The 21,044-nt window shown below is 36.2% G+C and overlaps 1 protein-coding gene and 1 long non-coding RNA gene across 2 annotated transcripts in view; both read left to right on the top strand.

Moving 5' to 3' along the window:
- Positions 1-21,044, top strand: part of LOC139980655 (uncharacterized) — a 137,270-nt gene that overhangs the window by 99,329 nt on the left and 16,897 nt on the right. The gene's annotated exons all lie outside the window — the stretch shown is intronic.
- LOC139980535 (signal peptide peptidase-like 3) overlaps positions 1-21,044 on the top strand; it is a 64,286-nt gene that overhangs the window by 30,050 nt on the left and 13,192 nt on the right. The window contains exons 6-7 of the mRNA XM_071992246.1: positions 15,560-15,672; positions 19,502-19,680. Coding sequence (XP_071848347.1) covers positions 15,560-15,672; positions 19,502-19,680 — 292 coding nt within the window. The remainder of the gene's footprint in view (positions 1-15,559; positions 15,673-19,501; positions 19,681-21,044) is intronic.

The following is a 21,044-nucleotide window of genomic DNA, read 5'->3' as shown; positions in this document are numbered from 1 at the left end:
TTCTTAACCCCCCACTCAAAAGTACCTTCCTACACCACTGCATACAGCTGCAAATGTGGTCTTAGTTAAATGACTAAACTAACCAAGACAGTTAATAGCTCAATAACAGATTATACAGATATATATGTATATAACTGCATCAAAAAACGCCGCCACCATCTTTTGGTTAAAACACAAATAAACGACCTGCCTTCCCAAATAAGTCAAAACAACTTCTTTTGAAGTTACAAAAGAATGGGGTTCACAAAATCCGACACTGATTAAAAATAATCCTACTACCCAACTCTTCTGCTCATCCAGCAGAAACCTTTTTAAAAACAATGGAAACTCTTTAAGTCGCATTGACTGCCACGTTTACTCAGCATTTATCATAGGGAACAATCTGTTTGGATATTAACGTTCTGCAACATTCTACCCTGTCTGGAAAATGATTAATTAATGTTGCTGGATGATTAATGAGCTGGAACTGTCATAAATTTGTGTCTACAATAGTGATATATCGACAGTGTGCCGAGCATTGTTTCAGGCAATTTTACAGAGATTATAATATTAATCTGAGCAACTCAGTATATATATTTTTTTTTCTTGTTATTTATCACACATCCAAGTGGATTTTAACACCCGCCACAATTTGTGCACAGTGTTGAAAGATCAAACACTCCAGAATAGTAGATTGGTAAACTTCAAAGCTGTTACCATAGGAGGAATAAAAGTCAAAACATTGTCCTACTCAAAGAAGCAATCCAGTCTGTAGTCGGTGGTAGAGTTTCCTTTTATATATTTGCTGTGGGGGGAAGGGGATGGGGGGCAGCATAATACCTCATACATGCAGGTGTAACCAAAGGCAACACCAGAACACAAGAACAGAAATGGCCGACAATTCAGGAATGCACTGTAAGATCTTTTACTGCTTATGTTTGTCACACAAATTGGGAGCATTTATTGCTGGAAAATAGCATATTGCTAGCTTGACTGAGCCAAATTGTTGAAGCTTACTATAATGATGACGATGTCGCTGGGTTCATCATCATGAGAGCGTGGTGGCCAATTGGCTAAGGCGTCGGACTCGTGATCCAAGGATTGCTGGTTCGATTCCTGCCTAGTTCATTACGTTGTGTCCTTGGGCAAGATGCTTTATCTCACTTGCCTCTCTCCTCCCAGGAGTTAAATGGGTACCTGTGAGGTAACTTGTCATTGGGCGCAGTATATAACTGCTGCCGACTGGAGGGATTGTCTCTGGGACAGGTTATCATTGACCAGGGGTAATATAACATCTGTAAAGCGCTTTGAGACCTATCGATGGTATAAAGCGCTATATAGAAAGCAATATTATTATTATTATCTTCTTCATCGTCACACATGAACAGTTATGATGAGAGCGGTGTGGATGAGATGCCAGCTATCAGTCATGAATTGTTAACCACTCCCTGCTATAGTCCACAGGGTATGTGTGCCATTCAGAGACAAAAAATAGAAGAAAAAAATAGGAGTAGAAAAGTGGCAAAATTTGTAATAATATGTCCCTGAAAAGGGTGATTGATGTTTCATAAATATTGCATTGAACGAAGTTGTCAAGAATGCAGTACAGAGTAACAAGGTGTCCTTGTCAGCGTTAATGGTGTGTCTGTATGTTGTCTGTACAGTATATGTATATATGAAGGATTGCTTTATAAGCCTCATGAATTGTTAATGTCCTCGACTAGTACATGTACCATGCTGTAACAAGTCATTTATAACCCTCGAAGCTATGAGAATCAGCCAGCAAGATTCTAAAGTAACGTCTACTGTATCGATCTTTGAACAGAAATTCAAGAAGTCAATTTTTAATGAGTGGTAAAGAGAAACAAAAAAAATTGGATTTGGGAATCGAGAATAACGTTACTGTAACAGGGAATTAAATTTATATATAAATTTGAAAGAGCAAAACTTTATTTAAAACAACCAAAATGTAAGATTTGGGTTTAAGAAGTACAGTACAGTACCACAGAAGGGATATTTTGCATTGAATCTGCTACCAGTATTTGACTGTAAATTAATGCAAAAGAAACCAGACCCAGGATATTTTGTGACTTTAATCGGACACCAAAATAATGAACAGTGAAATTAAGGCATACTGTATATATCTATAAACTTTGAACGGTTTGCAGAACCAAGGTCTTTGCATAGTTTGTTGGACGCAAAAATTTTCTTTTACTGTGATTGTGCAGTTTACAGTTAACAGTTTATATCCTGTAAACTAGCTGGTTTATTTATCTAGAATTTGTTTTATAGAGGTAGGCAAATACTTGTAGCATCATAGAGAGTCATTATTGTAGATCGAGTGATTGCCAACGTTTAGTGAATACATTGCAGTGCAAATTCTATAGTATATAAGTCAAGATACGAATTTACTGTACGGTATTACCCAAAACTAGTCTTTCAAATGGTCCAGTACAATCTTGATAGATGAATAGGTTGTTATTGACAATAAAAACCGCTTTAAAGGGAGAGGGGGAACTTTCTCATCAAAACTTTGTAAACATGCAGCATTGTTGGAAATAAATAGTACACTATACAAGAAAAAGAAAAAAAGAACTAAGTTTAAGATGTGTATGCAAAACTAGAATATTTCTGCTAAGTACTGTACTAGCCTTAAATATTTGTTTTTGATGGTGGTGACAATGAGGTTGAAAGTTGTATTGTGAAGATTGTTATTGTTACTAAGGAAGTTGCCTTGGTTACAGTGTTCATTTTCACACCGTCATGTATGCTGCAGGTTAGATCCACCACAATGTTTGTCTTTCAAACATCCAGGCAATGAAGCTCTTAATTTTTTTTGTAACTTAGGTTTTCTTCAGTTATATTGACAATTATAAGTGTTTTTTGAGGTTTTTTTTATGTTTAAGATTACAACAGATCAGGACCTATTTTGTACGTTGATCAGTGATGTGCACTTACAGTTTTGGCCATTTTCTTTCAACTGTTGAAGAAAGAGCAATATTATTGAAATATATGGATGCATCCCCTTTAAGTTTGAAAGCAGTGGACAATTTTGTATTTAAACTTCATGGGTCAATGAGTTATTGGTGTACTAAAGTGCTGAATTATGAATGCATGGATATGAAGTACCGGTCACTTTCTGCCTACAGTACGCGCTGAGGTGTGAGTCATATTGACAAATGTCCAGGGAGATGTGAATTAGAATTAAGCAATAGCAAAGTTGCTTTGAGGGTTATACTGTTGCAGTAACTTTTCATCAATATTATATATTATTAGTATGATCATTTTTTATGGCTTTGTCATTCAATAGATGACACTGTGACCTTCTAAATACTACAGGAGTTTTTATACTCCCCAATCCCTAAATTCCCTTGTCCACAATCAGTTATCCAGTAAATATTTTTTTTTGTGCATTTATAGACTAGATTCTGACATATTTCATGTGTGTTGTGCAGACCTTTATAGAAACTACAATTTTATGGCATTTTTTTCCACTCACAAACAGTTGGCCTCAGAAAGTGTCTGGGCAATTTATCAATATTTAATAAGAACTCAAAACTTACCATGTCTGAGCTCCTTCTTCATGAAGATTGTAATACATAATGAATCAACTGTGCTGATTTGGAGACTGTTAATATCATCGTTGGGAAACTATAGCACAGAAAATAGCATAATTTTAACCATTTAGAACTGTTCTGATACTGCTGAAAGAATCCCTCATTGCTTAGGAAAGCATATGCTATTTTAATCATTCATATTTGGACGACTGATGGGATACCTAGCTTTTGCTAGCTTTTTCTGATGAACTCCTGCTCTCCCCCTTCCCCCTCCCCTTCCCCTGTTCCCTTGCCTCTACTCAAGGCTCAATCTCTTTGTCTGCTTCAATCCTTCAGGGTTCAAGCCCACCTACCATTCTTAATACTGTCTGTTTATGCCCTTTGGTTGATACTACAGTATATACAGTCAATGTTATTTCCAGTATGGGGGGGGGACTTGTTTAGTCTACAGTATATGGTTGTTCTATGTTTCTCATGACAGGGAGAATTAAGAAGGTAGATATTTACTGAAATTTTACAAAGTCTGTGTATCCTTTTGTACCATACACATTGTATACATGAGGACACAATTTAGTACCATATATCACATTTACAACATTAATGACTTCAGCATAAATGGGGAAACTTTCAACGAAAATACTGAACGGAGGGAGAAAAAAAAACAGTAAAAATCAATACATATTGTGTCTGAAATGTAATTGAAGTAATGATTCACTGACTACATGAAGAATGTATGAGTTATGTTCTACAGACTCACTCTGCCCTACAAAACTGTGTGAGGCCTTGGGCAATCAATTTTGCACAACTTTAAGCTTTTGGAGATGTTTAGTTTAGTGGTTCATTGCTGACAGTTAAAGGCCAAAGGTCAAGTGTATTCCATCCATCTTGTCAGCAGTGTCTGGTCTTTACAGTATGTACTCCAGTCAGAGGGAGATACATCTATATACTTAGGGAGAGCTGTGTTTTGACAGTCTGATGTGTAAAAAGAGAAATCAAAACATAGGCACAATACAAATATTTCTTTGCAGCACTGGTGTTCCATAAGACTGTACTTGTGCAGTATGTATGTATATATGTATGTACAGTAGTCTGTGTTGGATCTGAACATATAATGTTGAGCTACTGTATGTCTGCTACCTACTGTACATGTTGAAGCTTACAGTACTAATCACTGTATAGGAGGGGGTGATGAGGGTTGCATTGATCATTGTTGACTGAGTGTTGCAAATGTAATCGGTTAATTGAATTGAAATTGAGTTTTATTGATTTCTTTATTTCCTTCTCTCTTTTTATTTGGGGGGGGGGGGGAGGGTTGGAAGACGAAAAGGCTATATGTTTGTCCTGACTTTCTAATGTTTGTCATCAAGATACAGTATACTTCACTCCTCCTCTTACCTGTCTCCATTCCACCTATGCACTTTAATCTTTCTATCCTACAACAGTTGGTAACATTTTAGCACTGTGCCCCCACTGACCTACTTTAGTATCAAACACCAGTGAGTATTGTGGGAATCTAACAGCTAGAACTGTACCTGGAGCTTCCCGACTTTTAACCCAGATCATGTATAGTATCAATTCCCTTTCCAAGAGACATGTGATATTTCACTTAAAATAATACTGTCATGATCATCCGGGTAAGGTAACATTGTCAAAGTCGCAATGCTAGTGGACTAGAGTTGGAGAGGGGATCAAGTTGTTTTGGTTTTCTGTGTCTATGCAGGTTCTACAGTATCTCTGGTGTTTTTTCGTAAAAAAATAAAACTTTAAAAATAAAACTTTAAAAATAAAAAAAATAAAAATATATATAAAAAACCTCCAGCTGACCTACATGGAGAACAACGAATAAGATCCCTAACGGTAGTTATCAATAATGAAATGGGTCTAAATAAGAGACTGATTTGCTCACCATCGATTTTAATTTTTTTCATATCTTGAAAATTAAACTAAAAATAATATATCAACTTATATTATATGCTATAATCTACTCAAATTTTCCTGGTTTATTGTTAGACTTTGATCAATATAAACCTTGCCAATAGGAAGGTCATCCATCAAGTTAAAATTTTCTTACGTTAGTCTCAAAAACTCATCATCAGGTAACCCATGATGTTACATCGTTCCTCTATTACGATATCTTCCTTCTGTACGTACAGTACGGACTCATATATGACGGATATTATACACACAAAGATATTTAACATGAGCGATGGCGATGAATGCTCCCTTCTTAGAACTGATGGATAGATATAATTTAAAGAAATATTCAGTATTTTGGCACAATTTTTCTCTTCAAATGGTTTTTGCAATTTATTTAGTTTTAAAAGTATCCTTCTTAATTCCCACGTGACTACATTTGCAACTCTGATATTCATGAAAAATGGGTTTTAATCAAACTGCGTATTCCCTGAATTTTTTGTTGCTTGTTGTGATAAGGCCTCATTAAAATTTGCTGGGAGGGTTGTTCATGCCTTGACGAGTCGTCAACCGACTGAAGACCTGAAAATTGCAGGTGTCAAGCGATTACCTACAGTAGCTTATAATGGCTATATATGGCCTATAATTACCTACGGTAGCCTATAATGGAGAAATCTGTACATAATTTACAGGGTGATGACTTTTGAAGAAATTAAAGATAGTATTTCTTGAAATGGATATTCAGGGTGAGCAAACTTGAAGTAGGGTTTGAAAATTTTTAAGAAAATTTTTATTGGATTTGTCAGAATGTTGCGGGAATAAAAAACACAACTTAATATCAATTTTTAATAAAAGGATTTTATGAATGCATCTGGTAACAACATAAGTGATTTGATATCATCATGCAAATTTAATATATATTTTTGTTTAATCTTTCTATTTCTTCACATGATATAGAGAAAAAATATTCTTAGCAAAAATTTGTGATTTTGACAAAGCCCTGAAATTAAGAGCACCTTTGACAGCTATAAACTGGAACATTGCAATTATATCGCTGACAAATATTAAAGCAACTAGATTTTATAAGTATGAAAAGTAAAATAAAAGCATGTTAAAAGCATTTAACGGGATGACATCAAAGACCACCCGCCCACTGTGATCCATTCCCCTCAAGCATGGAGCTATTTAACGAAAAGCTCCATACCTCAAAAAATGAATTGGTATTACTGTAGTTTGAGTCTGAGATAGGCACCTTCAAACCACAACATCTCTAGAGGTATTTAACTAAGATACATGTAGGTGTGATCTCAACCAGTGGTAACATTGTGGTACAGTAGGGTTTTTTCCCACTATACTAAACAGTCACTGGAATTACCCTTTAAAACTGAGCTGCTGTGACTTCTCTTGAGGTGACAAAATTCTCGCTATAAATGAGATGTAAAACGATGCACCTGGGAAGTGTCATCGCCCTTCTCTAAATTTTGTTTATGGCTGAGAAGGATGTAAATGTCGGTAAAGAAGTATTTCCTTGCCAAATTACACAGAGCCAATATGTGTGGTGTTATGTATCTTTGGTTGGGAGTTGGGACAATATTCGTCACGAGACGGAGCTAGAGCTAAGGGTTTGCATATATTGTTAGGAGTTCATGAAAGTGTACAGTATGATGAAATGCTAATTTAAAGCAAAGAGTGATTGTGAGGTAGATTACAAAGCCCGGTATGAATAGGGATGTTAGTCTTCTGAATAATAGATCCGGAAATAAGAGAAAGATCGAGGAAGGTAGGGGGGGGGGGAGAAGGAGGAAAATCGAGGAAGGTAGGAGGGAGGGAAGATTGAAGAAGGTAGGGGGGTTGCTGCAATAACATGTTGAATGAGTGAGGGCACAATGCCTAATATGTGGCAATATTTCTAAGCAGGATAGTACAGAGCTTATGGGGGGGGGGGGGCAAGGAGTTGCGTGAGAGTGGTTTGGAAATGAAAATAACTGAATAAATTATATAACGTCAGCGATTAATGAGGAATTGTGTCAATTACAGAAGGAAGGTGCAGTAAGGTTGGGGCCGTCTTGACATGTATACTATTTGATATTCAAGTGTTAATTTGAATGTCCAATTGGCCTAGTTCAGTGGTAATTTGACACTGCAACGTAAATATAACATAATCTCCTAAATAGGTCACCTGAACAGTCTGCTTTACCGTAGATATCGTTTGACATTTTCCTACCTAATCCTTGCTCATTTCCTAAATTCATCACTTGACTTAACACGATTCAGATATGGAAATCATATAAAATATTATCCGGTGCTACTAACTCAGATTATTGATTATCAGATTTGCCGGTTGGCTAAGGTTGTATTCTAGACTATATTAGTTATGTCCATATGATAAAAAAAAACACTATGCATGTATGTCTCATACATAGTAGAATTGTGGTAGTGGGATGGTAGTACATGAGTAAACACTTTGGATGGTAGAATGAGAAGGAAGGGCATCGACCGGATAGGACCGGTCACTGAGGGTGCACAGTGTTAAAAGATTACCAGGGCATACTAGACACGGTAGAATGAGGTGCTAATGTTGTGGGGAGACAGGTAAGCGTATCACTCGTAAATATATAAACCAGTAAGTTTTATAATAATTGTGATAGTGGGATGGTAGTAAGGGATACCCTTGACTTGTGTACAACAGGGATGGTTGGACACACACATCAACATGTGTAATTGGTATCCATATAGGATCAGCAGCAATCTATTCTTGTATATCTCATACATAGTAGAATTGTGGTAGTGGGATGGTAGTAAGGGATACCCTTGACTTGTGTACAACAGGGATGGTTGGAGACACACATCAACATGTGTAATTGGTATCCATATAGGATCAGCAGCAATCTATTCTTGTATATCTCATACATAGTAGAATTGTGGTAGTGGGATGGTAGTAAGGGATTCCCTTGACTAGTGTACAACAGGGATGATTAGACACACACATCAACATGTGTAATTGGTATCCATATAGGATCAGCAGCAATCTATTCTTGTATGTCTCATACATAGTAGAATTGTGGTAGTGGGATGGTAGTAAGGGATTCCCTTGACTTGTGTACAACAGGGATGATTAGACACACACCTCAACATGTGTAATTGGTATCCATATAGGATCAGCAGCAATCTATTCTTGTATGTCTCATACATAGTAGAAGTGTGGTAGTGGGATGGTAGTAAGGGATTCCCTTGACTAGTGTACAACAGGGATGGTTAGACACACACATCAACATGTGTAATTGGTATCCATATAGGATCAGCAGCAATCTATTCTTGTATGTCTCATACATAGTAGAAGTGTGGTAGTGGGATGGTAGTAAGGGATACCCTTGACTAGTGTACAACAGGGATGGTTGGAGACACACATCAACATGTGTAATTGGTATCCATATAGGATCAGCAGCAATCTATTCTTGTATGTCTCATACATAGTAGAATTGTGGTAGTGGGATGGTAGTAAGGGATACCCTTGACTAGTGTACAACAGAGATGATTGTGTACAACAGAGACAGACACATCAACATGTGTAATTGGTATCCATATAGGATCAGCAGCAATCTATTCTTGTATGTCTCATACATAGTAGAAGTGTGGTAGTGGGATGGTAGTAAGGGATACCCTTGACTAGTGTACAACAGGGATGATTAGACACACACATCAACATATGTAACTGGTATCCATATAGGATCAGCAGCAATCTATTCTTGTATGTCTCATACATAGTAGAATTGTGGTAGTGGGATGGTAGTAAGGGATACCCTTGACTAGTGTACAACAGAGATGATTGTGTACAACAGAGACAGACACATCAACATGTGTAATTGGTATCCATATAGGATCAGCAGCAATCTTTTCTTGTATGTCTCATACATAGTAGAATTGTGGTAGTGGGATGGTAGTGAGGAATACCCTTGACTTGTGTACAACAGCAATGTTTCGACAACAGGCATGGTTATACTTTAGTAGTGTCTAGAAGATCTAAAGAAATCCATGCTTTATTCATAGTATACTTGTTATACCGTGAGATTAGTACTGATGCCTACAGTATCAAGTCATAACATAACTTGTGCACATAGGAGGGACGAAAGAATCAGACCCCACAATCATGATCTGCCTTTCGTGAAGATCCTGACCCCACAAGGGCGATCAAGAGTGTAGGTGGATGGGAGGAATGGGAGGAATGGGGGGGGGGGGTTGCAAGAGACCAGTGATCTTCCGTTACTTAAAGCATCACTTCTGCATAAACTGACAGAGAAGTCACATACGAACATACAGTACAGACAGAGCCCTCACAGTAAATTGTAAACAATGATCAGACCTTTTCATGATCATGATCACAAGGGCGATCAAGTGTGTAGGTGGATTGGGGGGATGGGAGGAATGAGGGGGGGGTGTTCAAGAGACTAGTGATCTTCCGTTACTTAAAGCAACACTTCTGCATAAACTGGCAGAGAAGTCACATACGAACATACAGACAGAGCGCTCATAGTAAATTGTTAATGATCCGACCTTTTCATGATCACGTAATGTTCTCTGTTCGCCGTCAATCCACCTTGCATCCTCCAATGCAATTGCATCCTAGCATGTCAGTTTAATTACCTCTCCTGGGCAAAAAAAACAGGATTCTGATCATCCTTGCATTCTCGAATGTGAAGAAGTGTTCGTTTTCAAACCAAAGCCCTATACTGCAACTATAACAACGCAATTTTGACTTGGAATCCAGCTTCAACTGGATCCACTTGACTATAGCTAGATCTGATGAATTGGCTATGTCATTCCACAATACCCAAAGTCAATATGAGTTTTTGTCATGTGTGGGAGTTTCTGTTTTTCCCCCTGAATCTGTTACTGTGAGGTACAGTACTAACAGTATATCTCCCGGCTTATGTATTTTCAGATTTTATATTATTTTGTATATAATTCTTTAATACTATAAGAATTGCCATAAAAAGTATAGATTTTCATTACAAAGCTGTCTTTTATTGAAATCCATAGCCAAATAATTTTTACAAAAGTGAGACAATAGGGAAATACTGCAAAGGTCGAATATTTGTATAGTAACCTTTCATAGCTCCTCCTGTGGTTGAACTAATGAAGCGCGACTTGCCAGCTTCAGAAAATACAAAAGCACAGAAAAAAACAAAAAAGAAAGCTTGGTCTGGTTGGTTGGTTTCGCATAAATATATATATATATATATATATATATATATATATATATATATATATATATATATGTATATATATATATAAATATATCAATATATACACATATACATAAACATATACATATACACATACACATACATATATTCATATATATACATGTATGTACATATATACATATACATATATATATGTACATATGTACATATATACATATATATATATATATATACATATATATATATATATATATATATATATATATATATACACATATATACATGAATAACAGAAAAACTTTTCAACATGGATAGTCTGGTTAGGAACATTAGTGGAGAGATTTAAAAGAGGATAAACACAAACCAGAAGCATCGTTCTGGGTGATTCTTGCCATGAAGTATTCTGCAAATACATGTTTATGTTGTGAGAGGTTGGTACAGTAGTAGGGTGTTGGATAGGAAATAGCCAGTATCACAGCAAAATGGTTATTAGGTAGCTGAAAAATATATATCTGATGTGTACAGTAGGTGGGTTTTTGGGATTGGAAGGACCAGAGATTCTGGAGGAGAAAAGAACTGGGTACCCCCCCTCCTCTCTCCTTGTCTTATCATCCCCATCCCCTCTTCATTGGACAGTGTTTAATTTACCTAGAGAAGTTTTGTACCCAAATTTTAAATTCTGGTTGGAAGTTGTAAAACCGTTGCCTAGATTGCATTCTTTGTTTTGGTCTTATGCATTTTTCACCCTGATTTTTGCATGCAAGTACAAGTAACTGGTACAAGCATTGAACCATATCGTATTACAAGTAGGTTATAATTTTACAGTGTTTGTTCTCGTGAAGTGGAACGTTCAGCCCATCTGGGTAGTCATCTCGATGATGTTTGTAGCCACAGACTTGATGCAGGCATTCATATAGTCTCTAAAATACAGCAATTCCTGCAAGAATTGCCTTAACTGGTAATTTAAGCATAAATACATTTGCATTGATGTTAGATTACAGACAGTACCAGCTGCTTCCAGTTTTCACTGAAATTGAGGGGCTATGAATGTCTGGTTATACCATTCTTGTTTTGTTGCCAATGCAAACTCAATGTTTCGGTACCGGCAACACTTGATTCTGGCCATGAATCAATGTTTTTCTAAAACCTCAACACAGTATAAAAAATGTGTGAATTTTCTAAGGCGATATTTAAGGGTTGGCTTATTATTGCATCTACTGTATGTAGATCCGCTAAACGTAAGCAAGCTAAAATAATTTTGATATAGAAGTTGGAAATGAATTCAGATTCGGACTATACATGAAGGTTCTTTCTCTTGTGATGGGTTTTTTTACTTTTGCGCCATGATATATCTCAGGACACGCTACAGTAGTACTTAGTATATATTGAAAAACATTTCTGTATGCTTGTAACCCGCACAACCCGATACGTATAAGTTTTACCTTTGGTTTCCCTTTGAAATTATATTGATTGGAATGATTCATTTAGTGCGCTCATACAGATTGTATGGTGTGATATATTCTGACTGTTTGTTGATAGATTAACTATATATGCTTCTATATTCATCTTTCTGTTGAGATGTACAGTACTGCTTTTGGGCACTGAGCATATTAGATCATTCACATCACATAATATGTGTAATTTGTTCAGACTGTTTATTGATTGATTAACTATATATGCTTCTATAATTCAACTTTCTATTGAGATGTACAGCTTTTGGGCACTGTACTGTACATATTATATCATTCACATCACACAAGTTTTATAACTGAGCCATACATATTTAAATGAGCACAGTTTGTATAATGTGCGATGGCTACTTACCTGCTTGAATCTTTAACACAAAAGGGGAACAGATCAACTTACCACTTTCACTTTTGTTATTTCTGAAGGGGTATGTTTAGCTAAAAGAAAGAGTATTTTGGGAGGATAATGGGTAAGTTAAGGACTCTACCAGCATGTTTGGAGTCTATAAATTTACAGGAGGAGCATAAAACAATAAAACTGGGGCACTTGGTGACAGATTTGAAAATTAACAAAAGTGAGGTTAAGGATTAAGCAGGGCTCTTACATGCTCTTGTCCATGATAAAAGGTCGACCTTTGACCTACAGCACAGCTCAGTGTATCAAAATCAAATGCAAAAACCCTTTTCAATCTGATACTGTCTGCTATCTTTAAAAGAAGGTTTTTATGATTGTATAAGTCTACATCAGTGGGAAGGGAGTTAAAAGTGTATATGTACAACCAAATTCCTTACCATAAACAAAGTGAATATATTAAGGAAATAAGTACGGTTGTATATCCTTTCAGCCCTGACCAGGAATCAAGTTTGTTCTTTTCATTGTCTTTCTGCTTCGTTAAATGCCTCCTAGCTGGAAGGTAAACAATTCTACCCCTCTGCTGGTTTCAATAAGCTTCCAGATTGCTTACAGTATTAAATCTGTTTCATAGTCGGTAAATCCATGATGTGTATTAATTTGCATAAATTTGCCAGATGCTGACGGTCACATATGACACAGCTTTGTTCACATACAGTACCCATACAGACTTAGTATGATCAGGGTGTTTTGGGGGATAAAAATAAAAAATGTGCAAAAATCTCAAAGAATGCTACTCATAATATCAATTCAAGAGAATTTCAGCTTTTCTAATATTTTGATGATCAGATCTAACATAACAAGAGAGTTAAAACCTGTATCTGACCCACAGTTTGTCTAACCAGTTCCTCACCTTAAATGGTAGTTTTCGGTGAACGTGATCATCGCCTGCAGATATAGCGTCGACCAGCACAATTTGGACACACTTCCTATCACAATTAGTATATAGAGACCCTGAGATATACAGATGTGAGCTTGAGGGGGGTGGGGTGGGGGATGTCTGAGATGAGGTCAGGCGTCAAAGCAACGATCAGTCATGTTAAATGTTGTCACATGTGGTGGCCCCATGCCGGTGTGAATATCACTGCAGTATTGGGCCATGGCCACCTTACCCAACAATTCTCAGTTATTATTTTCCTTCAATAACCACTAACTTTATGACACTGCTTTAAGGATATTTTGGGACTGAAATCCACAGCCCATCCTTGCGTGCTGTCAAAGTCAGCAATTTATTTAATGATCAGAACTGATGAGCGCTACAGGTTCAACTCAAGTTTTTACCTTATATAACAGGTTGAATATTTCTTGAAATCCAAGTCCTGAAGCAGTACTGTATCTTTATATAGTTGTAATAAGCTTATAATCTAACTGTTCATTGGCCAATTACTATGGCAATTTGTCACAGCTGCTCAATTAAATGTAAATGAAAATAGTTGTGTTTTGTTTTTCAGTCTTTAAAATTGAAAATCTCTCCATTAGTTCTTTGGAAAAACGGATGAGAAATTTATTAAACTCCAGTGCACCCTGTAACGAGTATGTGAAGACAGAGACGTACACCACTAAGAGTGCAAAAATGGAAAATTATCTATTTTACATTAATGTAATTTTTTTGGCGGTTGAGTCAACAGTACTTTCCTTCGCTTTCTGGTCACTTCGCCCAACAACCATTTCGCCCAACTGCCATTTCGCCCAACCAGCCTGGTCATTTCGCCCAACCAGCCTGGTCATTTCGCCCAACCAGCATGGTCATTTCGCCCAACCAGCATGGTCATTTCGCCCAACCTTTTTTTTACTAATATTCAGTCAGAATAATATTACTTTTTTTATTTCACTAGTTCAATTTGATTTATTTTGGGTTATGTTACTTCGTGGTAGGTAAATAAAGTGAGGTCCGCTCGATATCGATCGGAGTCTAAGCAGTTATTTCGGGTATAATGGGAGGATTACACTACTTTAGGCGGTTACGCATACAATGGAAGTTATTTTATGACACAAACAAAGGGGAATCGGTGTGGAATAATATCACCTATTCTATTTCACTAGTTCAATTTGGTTTATTAATCCACAGCTATTGCTATGCTTGATGACTTCAGTCAAGCGTTTATCAAGTCCGCCAGGCATTAATCAAGGGTATTGTTTATCTAGTTCTACATAGTGTTAATTTAATGTTATACAAACAAAGGGGAATCGGTCTCCATAAAAACCTATCAAACCTAACCCCTAAAACACTGATCAATCCTACTGACTAACAATTCCTGAACGTTTCCTTATTAAATTGAAAAAAATTAAAATATAAAACCCGTCCGTAATATTGAAGTACTATATTTAATCGATGTAACCACTGTATCAATGTAACCACATATGTAATCACACATGTAATCAATTTAACCACGACTTCAAGTTTCCTTAATATTCGGTTCGTATCCCGTAACGTTAACAATTCCTGAACGTTTCCTTACTAAAGTATCATATTTAATCAAGGTTGGGCGAAATGACCAGGCAGGTTGGGCGAAATGACCAGGCTGGTTGGGCGAAATGACCAGGCTGGTTGGGCGAAATGACCAGGCTGGTTGTGCGAAATGGTAAGGTTGGGCGAAATGGCAGTTGGGCGAAATGGTTGTTGGGCGAAGTGACCTGCTTCCCTTTCCTTCCTCAAGCTTCCTTGTATATGTACAGTTGTGATATGTTTGTTTTTTTTTACTTTGAAATTGATCACAGCTGTCAAAAATGAAAATGAAAACATTGCTTCCTTATTGAGTGTGAACTAAAGATCTCATATTATTAATTGTTTAGTCTACTTCTCTGTTTTGTGTGAATTAAAAAAATGCATCAATGACTCTAGGTTACCTTATAAAGGAGTTGTTTACATTATATGTTGTGCAGGATTATATTCACTTATTTTATTATCGTCTTGAATTTTGTGATATTTTGGATACACTCATCTCAAGAGAGCCTCTTTAATATAATCTCATGATTCAACTAACCTTATATTTTTCTCTCTTTTTTTTCTTGTTCTGTGTATTACAGAATTTCCTTTGGCATCTGTGGGCGTTTTACCTCAGCAGAAATTTTGTCCTTCTGTTTGTCCGTCATGCTCGTGTTTATGTGGGTGATGACTGGCCATTGGCTCCTCATGGATGGTAAGTGTGTTGTTCCAAGGATTATTGGCCTAGAGCTATGTTAGTCCCTACTGCCCCTCCCACCCCCCTTTTTGGGGGATGTAAGATTTCATAGTCTGACATCTATTTAAAAATGATGACTCAAAGAGAAGTATTAGGAATAACTTCTACCATGCTATGTGGATCCAATTTTAACTTATTGAGTACAAACTTCTTAAAGTTCTTTATTTAGAGGTCAAAGATTTGTGGTCAACAGCGGTCAAATTATATTAAAAAAAAACCCATTTGAAACACAATAACTCAAACATGAATATTCAATTAACTTCATACTTTGTTCTCAGATCTACATTGACCCAATCATTTCTGTAGAATTCAAAGGTTATTCATTCAATGTACTTTAACTTTAAACACTTTTGAACATGTTAACAGCAATATTAGTAAAAGGACAATTTCAAGGGCCGACTAAAAGTTTTCCGAACAAGAAAGTTTTGCCACACAGCGGGGGGAACCCTTGATAATACTAATAAGCCCTGGATTAGTATAGAGGCAGAGCTGTGTTCAGTAGTAATGCAGTGAAACGTATGGTCATTCATGCTATCATCAACAGTAATATATTTGTGAGCATTATTATCAAATCCATCACCAATCACCAAATTTATTTTACCATGAGACAGCAAAACCCTGGAAAACATTAACTAGGTCTGAACTTTGATTCCAGTTTTACTCAATTACGACGTTATAGCTTTTGGTTTTGCTTTTTTTTAGGGGGGGGAGGTGGTGGGGGGGGGAAGTTGGTACACAAAGTTGGCTTCTTTATGATAATTAGTTACCATACTATGATTGTGTTTATACTTAATATACTTAATACATTCCCATACATACAGTACAGACTACACTGAATACACAGCATTGCATATATTATCTCTAACCTATGTTTGTTGAGTACAGCTCATTATCAGTATATAATCTTTGTTGTTATCTAACGAGGGAGATTTCATACTCCAGACTGATGCCGGTATCGTCTATATTTACTACGGCAGACTTTGCTTCAAAAATATCAAGAATGCTGGTTGACTCTCCGATCACTATCTACTCTGTTCATACTCATGCACACAGTAAGGTTACCAAAGAACTATTCTGCCATGGGGTATCACAACCAGACAACTATCATGGTTTTCATGTGTCATAGTCTCACGGTGGGATCTTCAAATCTCACAAAATGAAAAAAAAAAAACCAATCTTAAACCAGTGAGAAAACAATGTAAAGCAAATGGAATACAAAACTTTGAAAGAAAGATACTAAGAGGCTGAATAAAAATAACTTGTTAGAATATCGAAAAAAAATTTCCCCTTTTTTTACTTTTTAAGAACTCCAGGTTTCCAGCACAAATCTCAAAGGGTTTTTGTTTTTTGGAAATTTATCTCCAGGTTTACACCTTTGGGGAGGGGGTGGGGCCGGCGGGGCTGCAGGCCTGCAGTGGTAGCTTTTTTTCAATCAGTTTGAAAGAGAGCGCTTCGTAACAATATAGCAACATAGAAATATCTACTGTATGTTTAATCCCTAGTGACAATTTAAAAACGAGTGTTCTCATGTAGAACAAATTGCAAGCAAAACAACAGATTTTATCAACCAAACTTCCTGTCAAGCCAAATATAGGCTTTTCAATATGTTTCTTAATGTGAAGTGATAGCAAAATGTAAAAGGTTTTAGTCTGTCATTTTTTGACAATTTCTCACAAGGGGAGAAACAGTGAGGGAAGAAGTACAGTAATACAGAAAAGAAACCAGTTAGTCTATAGTTATGTAAGATCTGATAAAAAAAAGACTAGAAAAGCTGAATTTCTCTTGAATTTGTTTCTTGAGACACTTTGTGGGTTGTATCGAATGAAACTGGGGCGTGATCCCTGGTTACACAGGATACAAGGTGCAGTATGGTGGATTGTAACTGGCACCCCCCCCCCTTGCAGAGAAACGGCTATATAGAGATCGCCACCAACTAAGGGTTTGGATACAGTAGCTCATTTGGTAGAGTGATGGGCTTGTATTAACCCACAAGTCACTGGTTACAATCTCATTCTAGCAATCAATTTCTTTGCTCTTCAAAACCCCCAAAAAACCTAGCAAACTGCACTGCCATTTGGTTGTTGGTAATTATTTAAATCTTTAAACATGTTCCATCAATATACTGATAGAGCCCAGTAAATATATTACATTAATTAATGTAAAATTAGGCTTGCAGTTCTGTTTTTTGTTTGTATCGTGAAAAAAAGCATTGTTGGACAATTTTGCCTCAACAGCTGACGGAGTTTGGAAAACTGCTCATATACAGGGATCAATAAGAGCAATTTAAATGTTTGAACAGAATACAGGACGTTCAGTTCGTGTGGACTCCCTAATTTATACATTCAAGCAACAGCTGGAGTTTGGGGGGGATAAAACAATGGACAGCGTCAGTCGTAGAGTTTCCATTGGCAAAACAAACTATTTGTGATAATTTTAAGAACAGATACACAATAAATATTTGTAGAGAGTTTTCTGTCGATGAAAATCCTTAAAAACGTATGAGTTTTAAAAACAGAAGCAGATGTTCATCAAATTCAAGTTTAAATTTCAAGTTTGAGTTTGGTGGGGAGAATGTTTCTGAATGAGGCTACCAGTTTTGATAGGAACTTTGAACGAAGTTTAAAGTACTTTGTGTATGGTATGCTTTGTCATTATTTATTACTTAAGTGAACATCCATGGCAGATTCCCCTCCTCTCTCCCCTACTTCTTACCCTCCCACCCCCTCTTCTCTCCTCCCTCCCCCCCAAAAAAATTGAAAACACTTTAAAAGTCATGTCACATCATAATCCATAAAATTAACATATTGAATTTACCCCCCTCACTGTTTTTTTCCTCTTAAAAAACATGAAGGGAGAGGCTTGAATTTGTAATGAATTGTTGCAGAAGATGAAATTTTTCTGCAAGTGGAAGATGCAATTTCCTTGTGTACTTAACACAAGGTCTAATATTTTAAATGGGCAATTTGTAATCAGCATAAACTTCTTGTTGGTTTTTTACAGTCACTAATTTTTTCATTTTGTATATTCTCTTGTTTGTCAGTAACTTCTGTCTTCATACAAGTTGTAAAAGACTTTGTTTTATTATCAACAAAAAGATGGACAGTTACTCTAGATAAATAAAGATGTAATGGGAAAAAAAGAAAGGTAAAAGAAAAAGTCACGTTAAAGGCAACGGCTCTGTCCGATGTGTGATTGATGCAATGTTACCGCCAAGAGATCGTTTCTTTTCCATCTTCAATTTTTGTCTATTGTTTGTCTGTTTATTTGTTTGTTCTCGGTGATTATAAACAGTCCCATATAACGAGTGTTAAAATGTTGAGAAACCGGCTAATAGTAATAATAATAATAATAATTTATTCTTATATAGCGCTATACATCAAAAGAATGATCTCAAAGCGGCTTCACAGAAATGCATAAAATACAGTAATACAACTTAAAAATATTACAGCTTAAAAATAATACAATCTACAAATATTGCATCCTAAGAATTACAGAAATAAATAACTTTACAATAATTATTAAAACAATCAAATTCAGAAATTAAAGACAAGAGCAATAAAATATGACAGCATACAATAAAACTAAAATACTAAACTATTACAGCCGAAAAATTAGCAACAATAAGACTATCAAAACATAAATAGAAAATAAATTTCAATATAAAACAATCAGTACAACAAGATTTATACCAAACTATTTCTACAAGCAACGCCATGTTACAATCATAGGAAACAATAACATGAGACAATGTCTGATTAAATCTATTCTCTCTATCCGTTGTTTTCAGCTTTAGCGATGGGCCTCTGTGTTACGATGATAGCTTTTGTTAGATTACCTAGCTTGAAGGTTTCCACGCTTCTCCTGACCGGTCTTTTAATCTACGATGTATTCTGGGTCTTCTTTTCAACCTATATTTTTAATGCTAATGTAATGGTCAGGGTAGCCACCCGACCAGCAGATAATCCCGTAAGTATGATCCGCAGCCTCCCCAAAAGATCAGATCAGATCCTTTGGTAGTATCGAATCCATCACAACCCAGCGAGAAAAAAAATTGCTCCATTTACTTCGTTCCTCGCGTACCTGTCTCCCCACAACCTTAGCACCTCCTTCTACCGTGCCTAGAATCAACTGGGAACCTTTTAACACTGTGAGCCCTCTATGACCGGCTCCTCTGGTCAATGCCCTTCCTTCCCATGAGACCACTTCCCCCTACCAGGGAAAGGTTACCAGTTCATTCTAGGCACGGTAAAAGGAGGTGCAAAGGTTGTGGGGAGACAGGTAAGCTCGTCACTCATAAATATCCAAACCAGTAAGTTTTGGAATCTCCATAGTAGCAATAGCAAACAAAGAGAATATTGCCATTTCATTGTTTTTAAAGCAGCTTGACAGTTGGACCAAACCTACCCAGTTACACACCATATGGTGTCATGGGATAATATCAAATAGCATAAACTTCTGTTTGATCAAAAGTAACTCAAAAAGCCGTGCTCTGAAGAATATATTCAAGAAAACTTATCAAAGAATTTGTGTTTATATATTTATAAATTGTTTTAAACGTTACTTCGTATGAATTTGAAATACCTGTATATAGAGAAAATATTGACCATCATAAAGCTCCCATCTAGTACAAATGACAACTGTAGGGTTGCACAAAGACCTATGCATGGTACAGTTTACTGTTTACTACAAGCAATAATTATTCAATATATCAAAGAATAACAATAAATTGTCATTTTGTTGTCATTTTGTTTTTGGGCTTTACCCAAAAAAATATATGGCATTACCAAATTTCTGTTCCATTAAATTTATTTCTGTACTGAAATGAGCAGGATCTTAGGATTTTAAAAGATAGAATTTATAGGCATTGTTTATTGCCATTTTAGCATTTACCCTATCTAACTTGTAAGATACTTCAATGAAATACAAACAAACAAGTTTGCTTTTCTTCATATAAATGTTGGCAAACTTTGGTACAGGTAGGGACTTTTGTATGGAAATTGCAAACTGGAAAATTTTAAAGCTGCTCACTGAGATGGCATTTCATTTCGGCTGTTTACAATTATTAAACAATAGATCTGTAATTTTTATTGAAAAGGTCAAGACAGATCAATGCATGTTCGGAATTTCTTTCCTCCAAATTTATAAACCCTACTATGTACCATTCGTAAAAATGCTGGCTGTTGTAGATGCTATTTATCTGTATGTCTTTTATGTCCAAACAGAAGAAAATCTATAAAGTGATATTTTGGTAGTTTTTGTTAGTGGTTTTTGCATCTCTAAATATATTTTCTAACTTCTTTATAATTTTGTAGTCCTGACTACATTGCTTG

This window comes from Apostichopus japonicus, chromosome 15 (assembly GCF_037975245.1).
Source record: "Apostichopus japonicus isolate 1M-3 chromosome 15, ASM3797524v1, whole genome shotgun sequence".
NCBI classification, from domain to species: domain Eukaryota; kingdom Metazoa; phylum Echinodermata; class Holothuroidea; order Aspidochirotida; family Stichopodidae; genus Apostichopus; species Apostichopus japonicus.
The sequence above is the reverse complement of the archived record's forward strand: the minus strand, read 5'-3'. Positions and strand labels throughout refer to the sequence as shown.